The 20,746-nt window shown below is 44.3% G+C and overlaps 1 protein-coding gene across 1 annotated transcript in view; it reads left to right on the top strand.

Moving 5' to 3' along the window:
- RGL1 (ral guanine nucleotide dissociation stimulator like 1) overlaps window positions 1-20,746 on the top strand; it is an 81,869-nt gene that overhangs the window by 38,591 nt on the left and 22,532 nt on the right. The window contains exons 4-5 of the mRNA XM_054832965.1: window positions 1,709-1,786; window positions 16,317-16,501. Coding sequence (XP_054688940.1) covers window positions 1,709-1,786; window positions 16,317-16,501 — 263 coding nt within the window. The remainder of the gene's footprint in view (window positions 1-1,708; window positions 1,787-16,316; window positions 16,502-20,746) is intronic.

Below are 20,746 nucleotides of genomic sequence, written 5' to 3'. Positions count from 1 at the left end.
TGCAAGTTTTTATGCATGTGGTTTGGGTTTTTTTTCCTGGACAGATAAAATGCTGAGATTTCCAGTCTTCACCACTGATGTGAGAACATAGGTTGAACGATAGTTTATTAGTCAGACTAAGCTACTGGGGTCAAGCAGTCATGGTTTTGTGCTCAGCTTTGTCACAGATATGCAGTAACAACTGGAGCAAATAATTTTTTGTTATGTCTATGTGCAATGTAGTTGGAGATGCAAAATCTGCTTTTAAATGAGCTGTTTGAGATAATGCAAGTGGCCTTACCGCAGTACTCTCAAGGCTAAGTAAGCCCAAGCTGACCTCGTTACAACTGTGGCTACGCTGCCGCTATCAGAGGGATTACTTGTTTGCCTTTATTAGTTTGGGTTTACTTTGCAGTGCACTGGAATGTATGCAAACCCTCAGGCTCTGCCCCAGCTTCCCCGTCCACAGTGGAATTGTCCAACATTAAGCCCTGGTCGTAAGATTGCTGCAACTTAAGTTCTTATTTTAAAGTATTGTGGGGCTCTGAGGTTGTGAGCCATGGTAAGGCAGAATGTCGTTATGAGGGTGGCGGATGGTGGTGCTGGAACATGTTCTTTACAATCTAGCAGATCTAGAGTGGATTTGAATTCGGTTGCCCTAGCTGACTTTCTGTACAGATCTGGGATTGGTACATATGAAGCCTTGGACTGATACTTTAGAGGAGCATAAAACTACCACCTCTTATTTTTATCCTTTTGGATAAAATAAAAATTTTGGATAAAATTAAAATAAAATTTTGCATGAATTTGTTACAGTTCTGACCTGAACCTTCTGGACACAAAGCGACAGCCTCCTGTATTTTCTCTGTCTGATGTTACTAGCATGTTGTAGCACGTACAGTTAAAGATGCACTTGTTCTCCTAACTATTCAGATTAATTGCAGGTGCCCGACAAAATTAGTTGAGCACAGAATGTGTAAAATCAGCTTGTCTTATTCCAGACTGTGAGTAATTGTCCGCCTTCGTTAAAGCTGCCTTTAAGGAACCATGAAATTCTTTATGGAGCTGTATATCTGAAACAGTAGGCACTCCCATTGAAAATGAAATGCATAATCCTGCCTTCAAGGCACATGCCTTGCCTACGTAGGTAAGAGATTTTGCTTTGTGCTGTTGGAGTTGTGCCCATGGTTTCCTCTTTCCCACTGGCATTTTCCCAGTGCCACAGGGCATTCCCACTCGTGACAACGGTGTCCGTGGTTTTGGCACAAGTGGACACTTGCCACCTAGAAAACTTTGTGCGAAATCACACTTGGAGTTAGAAGGAGCGACAAATACTAGAGAAACAGAAGCTGTATGGGAGAAAGCGGTTGTGTTACAGCCTCGTTGCACGCTGGAATAGTGCTCTGGGAAAGGATGGGGTGAAAACAGATAGAGGAAGGGTCTTGGAGCAGTGAGCAGAGAAACTGTTCTGGTTGATGCCTCCTGTGTGCAGGCTGCTTCGTATAAATTAACAAATTAGGTTGGGAGATACTGGCTGTCTCTTCAGGATTTTTTTCCTCCTAAATGAAATAATTTTCAAGCTCCTTAATTTGCCTAACTGTTAGATTCCATATTTGTAGTTTGAGCTGGAAATGCTTTATAGTTTACGATAATTGTGTATGAATTAGGCTATTTGGGATTTTGCTTTTGTTCAGTAGAGGTTCCTCTAAACACCCATCTCATTTTCCAGGTATGGAAACCTGGAGACCTCAAGCTGTGAAGAAGTTGGAAGCCAGAATTCCTCCGAATCCCAAACAGTACTCAGGACGTAAGTGTGGTTTTGCACTGTACAGTGAGCTCCAGTCAGGATTTGGTATTGGGGGAGGATGTGGGCAGCATAGCTGTTGTTTCCTTTGAAAATTCACAGCACTGCTTGCTTGCTTAAACAAGCTTGTGTAAAGGCTGTCTCATAACATATCCAATAATGTAACTCAGAGGTCTTTCCATCAGGGAAATTGTCTCAGAATTAAACATGACCTGAATGTATTTAGGCCAATATTTTGTTGATTAAACACACAGGGAGTGTTTGTTTCCCCTTCCTTATCTATAGCAGTAAATGATTATTAGGACTGATTTTATTGTGCGTTACGACAGTGTCTGCAGACCAAAGCTGAGGTTGTTTCAGGCAATGTGTGTCCATTAGTGCCCCTGTGATTTACAGTGTTGCTTTTAGAGTGAAATTTAAATTCTAAAGTCATCCTAATTTGCAAGAAAAATAGCAAAGCTATTTTGAAATGCAGTTTAAATGGGGAAAAAGTGGTTTGGTTATCCTCCTAGCATCATATAAAACTGCGTTTTATCTTTAGACATTGGGCGTAAAATGTGCCTTAGGTCATCAGCATTTGTACTTTGGCATCTGTATGATCTGTGGGTTGCATACATCGTGGCAGTAAAAAGTAGCTGCGTTGTTATATTTAATTACAGTGCGTGGCGATGCTTGATTCTTGTCAGTATTACTGAAGATTGTTTTTCTATGAATTTTTCTTAACTAGTAGAAGCTGAGATAGACAAATTGAGGGTAATCAGTGCACTGGTTTCTCAAGGTGTAATTGAAGAAGCAGCCTTTAGTTTCCTTTCATTTTGAGATGGAAGAAAAACATTTAATTTTTCTATCATGAGATACGCGGTCCAATCAAGACTGAGAAATACACTGCAGTATTTTCATTCCTGCAATTCAGGCAGAGTGTCGATTCAAATCACATTCTATTCTACAATATTGGGCCTGCCCTTCCCTCTGCTTACCTCCAGGCTTGTGTGTTGGGATAGGGGAGTTTCGAGTCTGGCTTCAAATGGTTCAAATATCCCCAGTCCAGCAATGTGCCATTAATTGAACACCTTCCTGTCCTCTGTCGTCTGAATGGAGTGGTTAGACAGTGGGGTCGCTTTGCCTTCTGTCATCCGTGCGGAAACCGTTTTGTTTAACCACCAGAGTAGAAATTGGTAAAAGCTCCTTGGCTGTGAGCGTTTCAATAGCCGTCTCTGAAAACACAATGAATTATGCTTGCTTGACTGCAGAAGAAATGGAGAGCTTAATTAATGTCTGTAAATGATACAGGATTCTCAAAGGCTTTACTTAGTAACAAAATGTTATCGCTTGTTCATTTTTAATTATTTTTTTAGCGCTTAGCAAGGACAGAAAGCTACAAGCTCTGGTGATTTGGGCTGGTTCCTCTTGCCCCGTGAGACTCCACATGGGAGCTCTGTTCTCCTGGCCAGCGTAACAGAGGGCTATCGATGTTTTTTTCTCCCACTTTGCCATGAGAATTCCTCAAAGAACAGCTGGTAGTTAAAACTTGGTCGCAAGCACCAAGGCGGCAGTATTATGTACAGGCAATAATAGGCAGCCAGCGGGTTCCCACACTCCCATCCAAAATGAACTCGAGGGTCTCTTCCAGCTTTGGGCACACTGTTTGACCTCCCCCTATCTCAGTCGGTCCAGCCATAAAATATGAACTAAAGCAGTACCCTTCCTGCAAAATAGAGTAAGGATTTATATTGGAGACGAGGAAGATAATTTCACCAGTATAAATCATGTTGGGATTAATCCCCCAACTTGCTTTTTCAGAGACCCAAAGGATCTTGATTATGAGATGGAGAGAGAAGGGGTGAAAATAATCTTGATATCAGGGTCACTCAGGCTTTGGGCAAAATGCATCCATTTTTTGTTATGCTTGGAGGTGAGCGTGCAAGTGAAATAGCATTTAGTAGGAGCATGTTTGTTTCATAATTTTTTCAATGTCATTGTTTTCCTGCTGACACACACATAGGTTATCATACACACCCTTGCCCAGTTGCTTCCTGCTGCATCAATGCTGCCTTCCCCCTTGGCACGTAATTGCCATGTAATGGCTTTGCACAGCCCAGGGACTGACAAACGGATGGAGTCTGGGGTCCTATGCCTGTCCTAGCACAACTTCGGATGAGTTTATCTGACATAATTTTCATGAATATAGCCGGCACTGCTGATTTTGATCCTTTGACCCTCATAAGATACCTGTTATGTCTGAATTTGATACCTGTTACCCAGCTACTTACTTACAGAAAGCTCAACAATGAGGTTGTCAACAAAGTAATTTGTCGGGTATACATGTTTTAACAGATCCTCTATAAATGTGAATTCACTTTCCTGCCTGAAAAATTTCCATTGCTCTTGGTTGCTCTGGCTACTTGTCTCTTAGATATGATTAATGGTATCTGGAAAAGAGGTTGGCTTTGTAGTCCTGTTGTGAAACACGTAGTTCTAGTAGTTCAGGTTTTCTCTTGTCTGGGATAATTCCAATATAATTGCATTTACCCTCTTTTCTCATAGAACAGACACATGATATAATTGTGCTCTCAGATTTATATGACTTGGAGAAATACGGGGAAGAAACAGTAGAGCCATGTTAGTTCCTGCCATTAAATCTCTGTTTCTCAGGGGAAAAACATCTCGTGGGGAAGCCCGTGGTCTGTGGCCAGAGATCTTCTGCATTTGTCAGACTGCCGTTGTGACGGTTCGGATGCTGTAAAAATCCATTTGGGGCATTCGAAATGGGGATGCAATTTAAAGCATTTCCACTGGTTACACACACACACAAAGCTACAGAAGTTAAAAACAACTGTAGAAGAATTTATGGCTCTTTAAATATCTCCTGGAGTTTTTAAAGGAGAGAGGGGTTTTTTGCAAAGTCTTAAGGTATGTAAGGGAGGAATATTATGTCATATGTGATGTACTGTAAGCCCACAGGTTTACTACTGTCTCTGTTGAATTTCTTTGTAATTTTTGTACCTGTAGCATAGACTTGTGATATATTTTTGTGAAGGAAAATGTCTGATGTATGTAAATTTTTTTTTTAAAATTATTTTAGTATTCCACCCAGTGTTCCTGTAGCTCAGAACCTGCAAGCCCTACGCTAGGACTTGAGCGCACTCGTGGCACAGCCTCATTTGAGAGACTGGTGGGAGCTATAAACCTCTCCTTGTGTTTCCAGATCCTGGGTCCGAGCCAGCAGTTACTTCTCACACTTGTTGCAGTGACATATAGTTGTTACTGACCCAAGATTAGTTCAGCTATGTTCGGAAACATGCCTTCTAAGGATCCATTCTGCCATGGGGATTTTCTCCTGTTCACTTAAGCATCATTCCTATCATTTTTGGGCCACTGGAGTGGACAAAAAATTATTATTTTTCAACAGGGATCTGACTTAATTATATCTAATACAAAATGCCTTTGGGCTTTTTATTATTATTGCCCTTTTCTTTAAAACTGCATTCAGTAATAATGCACAGTTTAAACAAAAGTACTGTAATTTTGTAACTTTGAAAATACAGAGACAGTTTGGACCTTAGAGTTATGAGTAAGCCATCAAAGGTTTTGTGAGCTTAAAAAACCCCCTGTCATGCATGACTCTCAACTTTTTGTGGGGTGGTTTTTTTTTTTTTTTTTTAGTATCAGGACCCACCTTAGCTTTTCATGTTTAGTAGCTTGCTTTCCACTGTTCTCCCTATTTTCAGTCAGTCAGAAAGCTTGTGATTGCAAGTAACAGAAGAATAAAGTCCAGAAGAGGTCAGATATTCTAGCCAAATGTCTGAGTTAGATGGACTTCAGCCTGTGTTTCCAGAAATAGGATGCCATGCCTCTCTTAATTGTCTGATAAGGGAGTTGTAAGGAGTAACTTACTTGACCCTCTGTCTCCTCCTATAAGCAATTCTTTTTGCTCTTCCTTGCATCATATAAACGCGATTGCCTGGTGCTGTTTCTCACTTCTGCATGTTTTTGTGTCGAGGTGCGGAGTTCTCGCTGTTTGTTACGTGTTTTTTTAGCTTAGGACTTCTGTTGACTTTCAAAAAGAGTAGAGTAGATCTAACACACCAAGACACACAATGATTCAGAATAAAACCATGCATATATTGAACAGAAATAAAAATTATCAGCATGATGAGCAGCATTAAGAATTAGAGAGGTCCATATGATAGTGCACATTGCATGAACTGCAGAGAATTTGTACTATAATTCAGTTACGTTTTTGTTTTTAAGCGAGGTTATATAGTTCAAATGTGTGGTTTGGTACGCATCGCCTGACAAAAAGCAAATGAGGAAAGAAAGTGGAGCAGAAAGCAATAAAGTACTTCCTGTTGCTCATGTCTGTGTGACTCTACACACCTTGCCAGCCAGGAGCGATGGGGAATTCAAATGAGATAGTCACATTGAAGAGATCTTTACATATGGTGGGAAGGGGGTCAGCGAGCCAAGCACCTGATGCTGTTTGGGGACTTCAGTCCTCCTGAAAAGGTTGTGTGCATTGCCTCCGAGATAGGTAGAAACAATGCTTTTGGTGATAGGACCTGATCGCTGTGATCTCTATTCAGAGCAGGAGAGGTCCTCAGTTAACTTTTAACTCGCTGTTAAGAGGTTGAGTTTTCTACGCGGAATGATCTGTGAAATAACTTGTGCCCTATTTCCCTCCCCCTGCTGAAAGACGGTGTTAAATTGGATCTCTGGGCAGTCCGCCGCCCAAACCACAGACTCCACGAATTTAAAGAGGTGATGTATTAAAGGAGCAGAACACTTGTTTCCCAGAAGATAGGCATTAAAGACCTGGCTGGAGCTGGCTGAGGACAGAGAAAAACCATCAAGCCTTTGAAATATAAAATATAGTAGCTGCTTGTACTACTTGGAAATCAATAGCTTCACTGGATACTGAGATGCCTCTGAGTAACGTGAGGGTCCGAAACAGTGCTGAGGCCATTTCACTGAGATGACTTGCTAGGCTTGCGAGACCCGGAGAGCTGATGCAGCACATCACACTTCATAGATAAAAGGTGCTGAGCTTGTTGCCACGAGCTTTAAAGATTTGTGTCGATGAAGTTCCCAGAACTGATTCATTCCTGTTCAGCACACGCAAAAAAATGTCCAGCCTGGTGCTCTGGGCTTGCCTACAATGTTTGCGTTCAGGGAAGACTAGTTTAATGTTAACTGAATCGAGTTATTTGAAGACCTCGCTCAAAAATATAGTAGTATGAACCTGAGATTACCTGCAGGAGAGGTTTTTCAAGAGGCAGATGATGTTGCCATATTGGTCCGTGGACTTGGACCATGATTTTTTGTTTGTTTGCTTTCCAGAGGTCTAACATTGGTACGTTTTCTTTAAAGATACCCTTTAGGCATGTTGGTAAATACAATGGGGAGAGGAAAAAGAGTACCATGTCCCCCTGTACGTAGAAATAACTCTCTTGCATTTGTAGCTAGTAAGAGACTCCACAGCCAAGGCAAAGGCGATGAGAAGGAAATGCTGTGCTGTAAACTGAGAGCCGTGTTCTGGTCTGTCCACTTGCATCTCTCCTCCTGATGAAACCAAAGAAAGTTTAAAAGCTTTTATAAATCCCAGTTCAGGTTATATTTCTCAAGGATGCTTAAGAGAAAGCAGTAGAACCAGAAAAACTGATCATCTGGTTGCAGTATGAAGTTTCAATGGGGATTTTAATTATCTTTATTTTTTTTCCTGGCTACATTGTATACTCATATGCCTAGTGCTGTAAAAGCGAGGATTCTTACTGAAGTTGGACCAGCTGAATGAGAAGCAGAAACACTTTATGTAGTACAAAAAGTAAAATAGCTTTACGCCCCCAACCTCTCCTCCCAAGCACTGCCATGGCTGAGTCCTGAGGCTTTTAAATCCTAAATGAGCTTGAGTTAACAGTAAAAGTGCTTTCAAGCCTCCTTGTGGAGTGTAAGGTTGTGGTTTCCTCTTGCTACTGGCTTTGGCTTGCTGATTTGGAGTAGATTGGTGGTGCTCTCCTCAGATAAATAGCAGGCTACAGAAATGAATCAAAATACTTGGGGTTTTTTTGTTGTCTCGAATGTCAGCTCCTAGTTGTATCTGCTTCATTATCAAAATGTGGAATTTATTTGTTATTAAAACCTGCAACGTGGTGCATTTGAAAACCGCAGACAAAGCAACTTGACGCTAAACTGAAATCTCCTCCTTTCATTCCACAGTAATTGGGTAAAACACTTGAAATAAAGAAAATTAAGGAACTATTTGGTTATCACACAGCGTGGCTTGCATGTTTACCCCTCCTCTTCTGCATTAAAATAGCAAATACCAAAACCTTCAGTGTAATACTGCAACATTTGGAGTTTCTCATTGCGATAAACAAACATTGTCCCATGGCTTCTTGTGCATTTAGACCTTCCCAACAGAAAACTTGTCTTTTGTGTTGTACCGAAGTTAACAGTCCTGCTGGAAAACAACGTGCACAGTTACGGTGCTGCAGAAATAAAACTGGTCCTGAAGCGTAGTACTCCAGGAGAACAGACACCAAAGGAATGTGAGACAAATGGAAGAAAATTGGCTAGGGAAAAAAAAAAATTGCCTGGGAAATCCATGGTGGGAAGCAGTTAAGATGCATTTGGGAGAGCAACAATCAGCATTCATTCCAGTAAAGCCGATTAAGCTAAAACAACAGCAGAAATCAGTGTGGTTACGTGAGAAGCGGAGTCAAACGCAGGGCAGTATAAGCAATGGAAGAGTGGGAGAGTTATGAAAACAACCAGAACCAAGCAAAAGAGAATAATTAGAAGAGCAAAGAAAAATAATGATTGGCATCTCAATTAAAACAAAGAACAGCTAGCAGCAGAGCTATTCCCTTAGTGACTTTACATGCGTTCCAGCAAAAACCAACCCCGTGTGCTATTCAACCAGTTCTTCCCAAATCAAAAGAAGAGCAGATCACTTGCTGGAAGCCATCAGCACTTTATTTACAAAGGGACGGGGTATGAGAAGCTACCCTTACATCAACCTTTGCTTGTGCTTTACATAGATTGTAAGCCTGATTCAAAGCTGAGATTTAACTGCCTGTGGTGGTGTTTAACAAGCAAAACTGAGAAAATACAGCTGGCTTAATTTAGTCTGTGTGAGCAAGCCTGGAAGCTATTGCATGGACAGCGGAGGAGAGATAATAGCCGTCTGTAAAGATTATTCCATCAATGGTCTTAAGTATGTGTTTGGCAAATTACAGATAGTTTTGTGCATGTTCCTGTCTAACTTCATAAGAAATCAGTCATTTAACCTCTTTTTGCAACTGAGGTTTGCCTTATTCTCCTTAATTGTTGAGATTCCCTTCTACTCATTCTTTAGAAATAATTGTGGTGGGAAAGAAAACATTGCTTTTGCCTTTTTGGCAAGAAAGGATCTCTAATTCATACGCAGACCTCTTGTGGGACCAGTACTATAGCTGTCTTCCCAGTTGAGAAAAGACTACGCAGAATTTCGGTGTAATCTATTGAATCACTTGTGGCTGTGTGATATGAAAGCCTCATTTTCCACCTCCTCTGTGCCCTGCTAGCTCAGATAGCAGAGATGTTAGACTTGGAGCTGCCATGGTCTCATCACGTTTTGTGGTACCTCATGGGCAAACGTGAGTGGATGAGTAGTTCTGTGTTCCCAGCTTGTAAACAGTGGAATCGGATACGCGTCTTCCACCTAACGGTAGAGAGATTTTGGAGACCGAAACCTTCAGAGACGGGCTTCAAGCAAAGGTGGTACGGAAATGAGAAGACTTTGTGATAGATGTGAAACTTGAAAGCATTGCTGACCAGATCCCAGAGCCTGTGGTTGGCAGGACAGGAGTTAAACATTAAAAAGATTTTTATTTTTTTTTCCTTATAGACAGGAAAGGAAAAATTTATAGCTCATAATCAGCCCATGAAAAATGTAGTCTGTGATGTTTCTTTCCTGTCTGAAATCTTGGAAGGCTCCCGTTCCTATCTCTCTCTGGGTCTGTCGAGTACAGGGAGTTTCTTTTCAAGGGCAGCAAATGTAAAGCTACTGCAAGATATGGGCAATTCTCCAGCCTGATTTCAGAAAGCTGCCCTCCCCGACGCACCAATTAAACAGGCGAGAGGAGGTCAGTAGGGCACAGTGTACCTTTTTTCTCTTTCCTATTTCCCTTCTTGACTGAAATGATTTTGCTGGCAAAAATCAGTGTCTGTAATGGCTGTGAACTCTTCACCCTGCTCTGGGAGACTGGGTCTGTCTTAAAATCTGTTTATTCTTCAGCTTATGAAAGTGGCCATCGACCAAGCCTCTGGAAATTGAGCTTAGTATAAGGAGTGTGTGAACAATATTAGTACAAGAAGTTATCCTGTGGAGAGGCTCCTTCTTCCAAATCATTGCTGAACTGGTAAATGCTCATAAGAAAAGAATACCCAACCTAGTTTCTGGTGGTGGAGCCAGTAGGGATGGATGATGGTGAATTTGTGACGTGAGTGGGGAAAGGGGGTACAGAGCATGAGAAAATACACTCTTAGGGCATGGAGCGAGGTACGGTGTTCCCCTGCCTGCGGTGGAAAAAAAAATGAAAATAGAGTAGATGTAGGACAGCAGCATTTGTGGCTGTAAGTGCCGCTGTGATGCAGGGGGCTGGGTATGTGCAGGACCACAGGAGATGATTAAAAACGCAAGGGCTTGGGAGCATCGCCGTGGGCATCTGTTGTGGTCTTTCTCGGCCTTGGGACACGGAGCTGGTGGCTTCACCACAACGGTGGTAGAGCACTGGCTGTCGTGTGACGCCCATCCTGACTGCGAAAAATGGTCCTGAAGCTCCAGATAGAAAGTTTGGCTACCATGGGCCCAAAACGTAAAGGTCTGTCTTGTTGCACGTAAGGCGGAAGCTTGTCTGAGCAGAGCTGTGAAAATTCATTCCAAAACATTTTTCAAATGTGAAGAGAGTTTTCCAAGCTGCACAATCTGCGTTTCATGTTTGCAATGAAACCTGAAATACAGAACATGTTTGCGTGTTAATTTTTGGTCGTAAATACTTTTTGTACCTTTAAAATTGTAATTCCAGAGTTTCTCCTGTCAGTAAGCCTAACCAAACAGTATTACTGACAGCTTTCCAAATACTCTTGCTAATTAAACGTCTGAAGTTGCCACAATATCGGAGAAGGAAACAGAAGAAACAACGGACTAAAGTGGATAGAACTTGTAAAATGACGTCTGTGTGGGATTAAAAGTTAATTGAGTTTTGAGGAAAAAACCCCGTATGGTTAAAATGAGACAAGGAGAGTGGGAGAAGCTATCTTTACTCTTCCTTAACTATTGGTTTATTCTGAGTTCCCCTGAGCGGCTGAGTTAACCAGATATTGCTGTGGTTTCCCTACTTGCAGAACAATTGTGCCAGTATTTGTACGTGGCTCTGATATGAGAGCTTTCTGGGTTGGCTTTTGGGTTCCTCCTTGCCTGCATCTGAAACCTCTCTTCATATTTGAATTCTTCTCATGACCTCATAAATTGAGGAAAGAGAGGTCCTCCTTGCAGGCTCTTTCCTTTCCATTTTGCAGCTATTAACATGATAGACCTGGAGCTACTACATCCCTGTTTTTGAGGATTTGAACTTTGAAAGCCAAGTGCCTGACTGTCCTGAGTACCGAACACAGATGCTCTTTGAGCCAACACGTCAGCGTCTCTAACTGGATACTCGTGGTTAGAGTTTATTTTTGCTGAAAGCATGGCTCTTCGTGGAACAGCGTTGGGAGTGTGGGATGCTGTTAGTGCATGAAGGTCTTGTGAAACAGGGTTATTGCAATAGGTCTCAGGGAAGGTTTCTGTGGGTGTGAAAAAGATGGTCGTTGGAGGGTTAAGCTCTCTCGGCTAACTACGCAGCACAGCCGTAAGCATTTGCGGAACTGAATAGGACCTGCTGCAAACCAGGGCTGCTGCCGCTTGGTCATCTCAGCTGTTTTTCTGGTGGCAGTGGAGCTCATGAGTTCTGCTTCCCTACAAAACTGTCTGAATTCTCTCCTAAACATCTTCCCCTCCTTTCCGTGTAAGTCACCTCTTGTGCCTGCCACAGCATTTATGACTACTGGCTGGAAGAGATTGGAAATACAGGGATGGTTTCGGTGTCGCAGAGGAAATCTTCAGGACTTCCTTTTCTCCAGAGGTTTAGATTTTTTTTGCGGATCAAGGGCCTTTCTCCCTGTCACATTATGCCCTGCTCTGAACACCACAGTAGGTGATCATGAGACAGTGGCCATGGCCAGTGTGTCATGTTGAGTCACTGCTCCCAAAAGTCCTTTTTTCTAATCCCTCTGTCAGCTCAGGTAAACAAAATTCTTTTTCAAAAGCGTTTTGAAATGCCATCTGTGTCTTCTCAGCCTGTGATATGTGCTGTGGCCAGTGCATCAAAATATACGTGCTATATACCGTGCTGTGAAGAACCGAAGATCTCGTAGTCTTTCCTGCAGCAGAAAAAAAAAAATTAAGTTGATCATTATTTTTTATCCAGGCTTGAATTTTCTTCAAGCTTGAAGAAATTTGGTATTTTTCCAGGCTTTTTCCAGTTTTTCCACACTTAGTTGAAATTTGTCAACAGCATTCTAAGTTATTTCTGGAAAAGTCTAGCATAAATTCGAAGTCTTATTTTCTTACAAAATCAGGTTGAAATGATGACAAATCCCTGCAAAGACAGGATTTAAAGAAATTCCCATAAGCATACATTTGGGCAGTATCTAGGCACCAATCTAATATGTGGGTGTGGGTTAAAACCAATGTAAAGCAGGAAAAGTAGATAAACAGATCACTTCCCTCTGTTTCAGGCAGGGTGGAAACCGTGTTGATTCATGAGCTCTGGTTTCCCCTCATCCCCCTCGGTCTGTAGCAGGATTGTCCCTGGGCAGTTCTCTGCAGCCGCTGTCGTTTTAGCTGCGTGGGTCTAAGAAGGTCCGGGATAACGAGATCCAAATCTCCTATAACCCCTTAAGCATCCTTTTCCTGCACCACCAGCATGACCGAGATCCTTTCTTGCGTGGTATAATCTGACAGCCCGCCCCTGTCTGTGGGCTAAGGGTAAAATCCACATTCTGCTGATCTGGTTTTTGTTACGCATTTCATCCTAAGATTAGCGAGATAGGTTCAGCTATCTTCAAACTTGATGCTGGGCGGTGGCGGCATAGTGCTGCACGTGTTGCGATTAGGGTTTTATCCTCACAGATGAGGCAATCTCACTAACTGTGTGTGCTCGTGGGGGGTTAGGTTCAGGCTTGGACTGCTTTTTCGTAGAACCCAAGGTTTCATGAACAGGCAATCTTTCTACTGAGAGAGCAGATGATGAGTAATACAGCGTGGAGGAATATGCAGCTTCAGTTTGGTCCCCAGCCTCGCCAGCAGCGATTGATGAGAGGAAGGGCACCAAAGGAAGCGTTTGATTTAGCACTTCCACTGGGAAGCTGCTACCCTGAAGGAGCCACAAATGCCTTATTTCCTCCCTGCTATTTTCCCACATCATCCCAGGGAGCGGTAACGGAGCAAACGTTGCAGCCTCGCCGGGCCACAGCTTTTCCCACTGGCACAAGAGGGAATTAAGAAATTATGTTCTGCTTTTGATTGTGTGCATAATGTTGGGTAGTTACTCAAACGCGGTCATGGTACAGCTAAGCAAAGATACTTCAACTGATTAAACAAAGCGTAACTCCGAGGTAATTTGCAAGTCTTGCTTTGATAGCTTGATAAATGGTGCAATATGGGGAAGCAGGATCATAGCTAAATGCCAGTAGTAGAAAATGATTTGTTTGCAGCTGAGGTGCTGGCTTTACCTACTTGGGAGAGGGCTATTTCTATTATTATTGATTGCAACGGACGTCAGAGCAGCGCGAGGAGCACCGGCGGTGGCGGCAGCGAGCAGTGGTGGGACACACGAGGGATACAGGTGGTCAAGCAGAGGCAGTGTGGGAGATTTAAACAGGCTAAAACAAGCAGCCCAGGTGATTGCAGTAGATGCTGGAGCACGTACATTTCCCAGAGGGCAGGCGTGCGGCAGCATGGCGACAGGCCAGCAAAATGCAGTGTCCTCTGCTTCTCCTGAGCTTGTAGCACCTGGTAGAACCAATGCAGCCACACAGACAGAGCTCCCGTTCAAGCATGCCACCACCCAGGTTTTCGGCTGTGGGATGTATGAAGGCATGTTTCTAGAGGTGGAAAGCGATCGCAAGCAAGGCTGTGGGAGGTGTGACCGGACTGATGAACTGCTCTGCTTGGTGGCTGAGCCGCAGGAGGAGGTGGGCAGGCTGAGGAGTATTTTAGAGTCTGAGAGGGAGACCGATCAATGGAACCGTAGTCTGCCGTCTGTGATGCATAGAAGCCAACTCAGCACGGCCACTATGGAGGCAAGTCCTGGATCTGCTTTGTGTCAGGAGGAAGGCAGTGTCACAAGGGATAAGGAGGGTTACAGCACGAAGCAGGAAGAGAAACCCCTCCTTACCCTCTAAGATACCCTTGCAGAACAGGTACGAGGCCCTGGGTACGGTAGATGAAGTGTGTAATGAGAAAGAGGAGGAACCTGGGCAAGCAGTCTTGCCAAGGCCAGAGGGACCAACCCCCTTGCAACAAGACCTGCATTAAGGCCAGCACCGAGAAGAAACAACGGTGAGTTATGGTTATTGGCGATTCCCTCCGCGCCTGTTGCAAACTTGAGCTTCTTTTCAGGCAAACTTGCTGCCTCCTTGGGGCCCAAATTAGGGACGTCACCACAAGACCAAGGAGCCTAGTTGAACCTTCAGACTACTATCCGTGTCTGCTCTTTCACGTGGGTACAAATGATGTCGCAACAAAAAGTCTGAAGTCAATCAAAAGAGACTTCAGAGCCCTGGGAAGAATGCTAACAAATTCAGGAGCATAGGTGTGTTTTCTTCCGTCCTCCCAGTAATAGGGGGAGACTTTGGAAGAAACAGGCGAGCCCAGGATTTTAGTATCTGGCTCCAAGGGTGGTGCCTGCACCAAAACTTTTGGGTTTTTAAACCGTGGAAGAACCTTTGAGAGACAAGGTATATTGGGGTCTGAGGGGATCCATCTGTCCCGATGGGGAAAATGGGTCTTTGGGTGTAAGCTGGTGGGGCTGATCAAGAGGGCTTTAAACCAGAATCGGTGGGGAAAGGGAATCCCATCAGGACTGCAGGGGGTAAGCCAAGGGTTGGCGTGGCATCACCTGAGGGTGGCAGTCCTAGTGGGAACATTTACACCACTCCTGGGAGCGCAGAGGGCTCAGGAGCATATCTGAAATGCTTGTACACCAGCACACACAGTATGAGAAACAAATAGGGTGAACTGGAAGTGTTGGTCTGCTCCCAGAGCTACGATATCATATTGGTATTAGTGAGACTTGGTGGAACGAGTCCCACGATTGGAGTGCTGGGGTGGAGGCTGTTCAGGAGGGGTAGCCAGGCGAGGCGGAGGTGTTGCACTGCATGTAAGGGAGAGGTTTGGTTGCACAGCCCTTACGGTTAGGGATGATGTGGTTGAGAGCCTCAGGGTAAGGATTTGGGGGAGGGAAGACAATGGGGATGTTGTAGTGGGTGTCTGCTGCTGATCACCCAGTATCCTTCTGGACAAGTTGTCCGACTGCGAGGTGAGTGGGTTCACAGTGTGCTGGGTGAAGAACTGGCTGAAGAGCAGGGCTCAGAGGGTTGTAGTGAATGGGGCTGCATCTGGCTGGGGATCAGCTGGAGGCTGTGTTCCTCAGGGCTCGATCCTGCAGCCGGTGCTGTTCAATGTATTTATCAACGATCTGGATGCAGGAGTTGAACGCACGATTAGCACGTTTGCTGATGATACCAAACTGGGAGGTGCTGGTGACTCTCTTGAGGGACAAGAGCTCTTCTCCCTGGGATCTGGGGACAGGACGCCTGGGAATGGTTCAAAGCTGTGCCAGGGGAGATTCAGACTGGACATGAAGAAGCGTGTCTTTACCGAGAGGGTGGTCAAACACAGAACAGGCTTCCTGGAGAGGTGGTCGATGCCCCAAGACTGTTGGTGTTTGAGGCATTTGGACAATGCCCTTAATAACAGGCTTTAACTTTCGGTCAGCCCTGAGATCGTCAGGCAGTGGGACTTAGATGGTTGTTGTAGGTCCCTTCCAACTGAAATAGTCTACTCTGCTATCTTAATTGCTTTATCTATCATTATTTGATATTTTGAATTTAATAGAAGGGTCTCAATACACCTTAAATGGCTTTGATTCTTTATTAGTTTGCATTTTGAGGCTTTAATTGTACTCCACTTGTAGGAGTGCAAATCATGAGCAACTTCACTGAAGTCCCTGGCAAAATCTGAGTGCTATCTTAAGATTCCATGCATAAAAAGAACAAATTAAATTCCTTGTTCAAAAAAGTCTTCATATAAATTTCGTGTTCAAAAAAGTCTTCATACTGCCTTCACGTGGGGTATGAATGTCTCAGTGTTTTTATTTTAGATACAAATACATGTGATTGCATCAATACACGCTGTATACAACCAGTGTGTTCTCTGTGTATTTCCTCTTAGTGCGATAGCATCAATCTTACGGGCCTGGCTCGATCAGTGCTCTGAGGATTTCAGAGAGCCGCCCGACTACCCGTGTTTGCTGAAGTTGCTGGATTACCTGAAGAAGAATATACCCGGCTCTGACCCGGAGAAGAGGGCGCAGAACCTCTTGGAGCAGTTCCAGAACCAAGAAGTTGAAAACGATGGTAAGTTACTATTCCTTCTGTCTTTCTGTTCTCCCAAACTGTATGATACCACAGGGGTTTACGTGGCGTACATCTATCAACTCTCATCACAATATTGTGAGGCTCACCAGTGGCTTTTTTCTTGTTTCTTTAAAAAAAAAAAAAATCTCCTGTGTTGGGTTTGTGTGGCAAGGTTTTGGTAGCGGGGGGGGCTACAGGGGTGGCTTCTGTGAGAAGCTGCCAGAAGCTTCCCCTGTGTCTGACAGAGCCAATGCCAGCCGGCTCCAACACGGACCCGCCGCTGGCCAAGGCCAAGCCAATCAGCGCCTCTGTGATAACATATTTAAGAAGAAGAAAAACACTTAGAGGGAGAGAGCTTTTGCAGCCAGAGAGAGGAGTGAGAAGGTGTAAGAAACTCTGCAGACACCAAGGTCAGTGCAGATGGAGGGGCAGGAGGTGCTCCAGGCGCCGGAGCAGAGATCCCCCTGCAGCCCGTGGTGAAGGCCATGGTGAAGCAGGCTGTCCCCCTGCAGCCCATGGAGGAAGGATGAGGGGGTGTAGAGATTCCACCTGCAGCCTGTGGTGGACCCCACGCTGGAGCAGGTGGGGACACCTGAAGGAGGCTGCGACCCCATGGGAAGCCCACGCTGGAGCAGGCTCCTGGCAGGACCTGTGGACCCGTGGAGAGAGGAGCCCATGCCAGACCATGTTTGCTGGCAGGACTTGTGACCCACGCTGGAGCAGTTTGCTCCTGAAGGTCTGCACCCCGTGGGAGAGACTCACGTTGGAGCAGTTCGTGAAGGACTGTAGCCTGTGGGAGAGACTCACGTTGGAGCAGCTAGTAAAGGACTGTAGCCTGTGGGAGAGACTCACGTTGGAGCAGTTCGTGAAGGACTGTCTCCCGTGAGAGGGACTCCATGCTGGAGCAGGGGAACGATGAGAGGAGTCCTCCCCCTGAGGAGGAAGTAGCAGCAGAAACACCGTGTGATGAACTGACCGTAACCCCCATTCCCCGTCCCCCTGTGCCGCTGAGGGGGGGAAGGTTGAAGCCGGGAGTGAAGTGAGCCCGGGAAGATGGGAGGGGTGGGGGGAGGTGTTTTAAGATTTGATTTTATTTCTCATTCCTCTACTCTGTTTTGCCTAGTAATAAATTAGATGAATTCCCTAAGTTCAGTCTAGTTTGCTCGTGACGATAATTAGTGAGTGATCTCTCCCTGTCCTTCTCTCGACCCACAAGCATTTCGTTATGCCTTTTCTCCCCTGTTTGGTGAATGAGGGGAGTGAGAGAGCGGCTCTGGGGGGCACCTGGCCCCAGCCAGGGTCACCCCACCTCATGTCCCTGTGAGGCTGGAGGTTCTGTGCAGGATGAAGTAGTCGTACAGTGTAGTGCCTACGCCTGTTCATTCTGGGGTGGATTGGGAAATCCAGCACTGCACTAGCATTTAGCCAAAGCTTTGAGACCGCTGCAGCAACTAAGTGGTTAATTGGCAGCAGACTTCCCATGTCATTGAATTAAAACACACAGCTGCTCTTTAGCTGGTCTTCTCATTTCAACACCCCCCTCAGAAAAGCCCAAACCAACAAACCCCAAAATACAGAGCTGTGACAAAATACAGCTTGAGTCAGAAGCCTTGTTGTCATGAAGCTTTTCTTCCTCGTTACCATCATGTCAAAGGAAGTGGCTGTGGCTGTTTTTTCCTATTTGAGTGGCCGGCTGCTGGTATTCAAGGACAGAGGAAAAACTTACGTTATTGGGGGTCACAATCTACTGAGACAATAGTGAACTGTAGTAACACAAATACGCTGTGTGCAGCGTCAAGCCTGACACATGCCCTTATCCTGGTCAGAAAGCTTCCTGCGGCATAAGCTGAAAAGTCATAGGAGCTCGCGTAGTGTGTGAAGGAGAACTAGAATCGACTTCCAGCTTTGGTAGAGGGGCGAGAGGGAATAATTTGTGTAATAAAGGATAAAGGAAATGACGGGGGGGGGATTTCATCCCATAAAAATCATATCTGCTGGATATTCCAGAAATACTACGTCAATGCATAATATTGTGAAATGCCAAGTTAACTCGGTCATTAACACATACATAAAAAGGCGTGCCACACAGAGCCCAGGCGTTTTCCTTACTGAAGCCAGGTAAGCGAGCAGGATTGCTAATATGTGCCTATTGACGTCCCTTCCTGGGTTTGGTTCCCACAGGTCAAACAAAGCAAGCGCACGAGAGCTATCTTTGGGTCCGTTTGTTGTTCAAAGTGAGCAGAAGTTCCCAGGAGCTCTGCTTCTGCATTTGTTTCCTCGAATAACAGTTGAAAGGGTTCTTTTCTGAGTTATGGATGGGTCAATTTGAATGATAACATTTTTCAAATTGTGGCAGAATAGAGGCTGTTAATTAGAATAAAATCAGAGGAGGAGAACACAATTAACCTGCAGGCTCTGCAGAGAAGAGTTCGAGAGTTGTTACTTTATCAGAGCCCCACCTTTGTTCATTTCAGAGGTTTCTTTCAAAGCTCTTAATGCATTGTCTGCAATCAAGACTCGCTGATAATTATTGTTCTAAAGCATTCACACCATGCTATGAATTTACAAATTTCGGTCCTAATCCTACAGATTTGGGTAATCAGACCTCCATTCAGTGCTGCCATCAGCCATGCCAGCAGATTAGATTGTAGCACCAAATACATAGATAATAAAAGCTGTTCCTGGCCTCAGTTCTTGCAGCTTGAGCAATAAAAAGCAAGGTGAGTCAGAAACTGCAAATTCAGAAGGGGCGCGTGGCTGCTCTCACTGAAGTCAAGAGGGCAGTTGGGCTTTGAGAGGGCTAAATGGATCAGAGCGATTTGAAGAGGACGAGATACTTGAGTACCAGGGGATTCCAGCTTCTTGGGGAGTAGGGAGAAGACTGGTTACACATTTATGAAGGTGAGAGAAAAAAAGGCATGAAAAAAAGAAAAGGAAAATCTTGGATTGTACTCCAGGACCTGATTTAAAGGGCGCTGTGAGGTTTCGAGTAGGCTTGCAACTCAGCGATGAGGATTTTTCGGTTGAATTTCAAGAACTGAAAGGAAAACGAGGAGTTACGTAGCCAAAAAGAGAGGGGAAAAAAGTGTGACTCTTGTAACAGTTCAGTAGAAATCCATTTAATTATGCATATTGTTACAAAACAGCCACAGAAAAATGAAGCCTGAACAGAGGTCTCCATTTATCGCGTTTAGCTCTGTCAATAAATTGTGCAATTGGAATGTACAGATGGAAATCTGGATACAGCCTATAGTTATAATTTGTTACATCAAAACTGTAGCAGTTTACATTGATGATTAGACATTGCTAATTAATGCAGAAAAGAAGAACGAAGTATTTCAAAAAACAATGATGAAGTATCACTTTATCTCCTTTTGTTGCTTTAATGTCCGTTCTGCTTTAGTTGGATATGAAGTATTGCATAACGTGCTCTGGAATGCGCTGCTTGCTTTTGTTAATGAAATCTCCCTAGTAGTAAACTCATACTTTTGTCGTTAGTCTTCAACAAGTCTGTCTCTTTTTCTATTTTTCTCCCAGTTTTTGGAGTTAGCATCGCCTTATAGTAAAAGGGATTAGGAAGAGGATTTATTTTCAGGGATTTTCTGTTTGACTTCCTCCTGTACCATGGGAAACAAGGGCATATTTCTTTGTGTTTTAATGTGGCTTCGTTCCCAACCTGTGGGAGCCAAAAGGTGACATGGGAACATCTGGGAAATCCCTTCTGCACTGGATCGGGTCCCTCGATGAGGAGAGCTCTCCCCTCTCACCTCGTCCCCGCTGCCCGGTGCAAATTTAGAAGCAGCGTTCAGCTGAATGCTGCAGGTGCTCACTGTATTGCCTCTTCTGGGAAAAATTCCCAGAGGGGGAAGGTGAGGGATGCTGGAATAAACTCTCTTCAATATAGTCCACGTAGCCCTGCGAAGGCACGAATGGCACCAAGAAAATCTGATACCTCCTTTTATTTCCACACGTGGGAGATGAACTCTGGATATAAGAGCATTCCTAATGCAGTATTTTGGGAATATAATTGCAGTCTCTTCCCTTTGCAGTTTGATTCCCCCGCCCCGATTATAAAATGCATAATTACTGAAAAGTAGACTAACAAAATACTGCAATGTTAATGAAGAATTTTTGGTGGGGGTGGTATTTTTTCTTCCAGAAGAATGGTTAGCGAATGGATTAAGCCACCTCTCAGCTAAGAGGCCCTGAACAGCTCAACTCTCTCTAACTCTCTTTTTCTTCCAC

Source organism: Grus americana, chromosome 8 (genome assembly GCF_028858705.1).
Source record: "Grus americana isolate bGruAme1 chromosome 8, bGruAme1.mat, whole genome shotgun sequence".
NCBI lineage: Eukaryota > Metazoa > Chordata > Aves > Gruiformes > Gruidae > Grus > Grus americana.
This window is presented reverse-complemented; position numbering and strand designations above follow the sequence as displayed.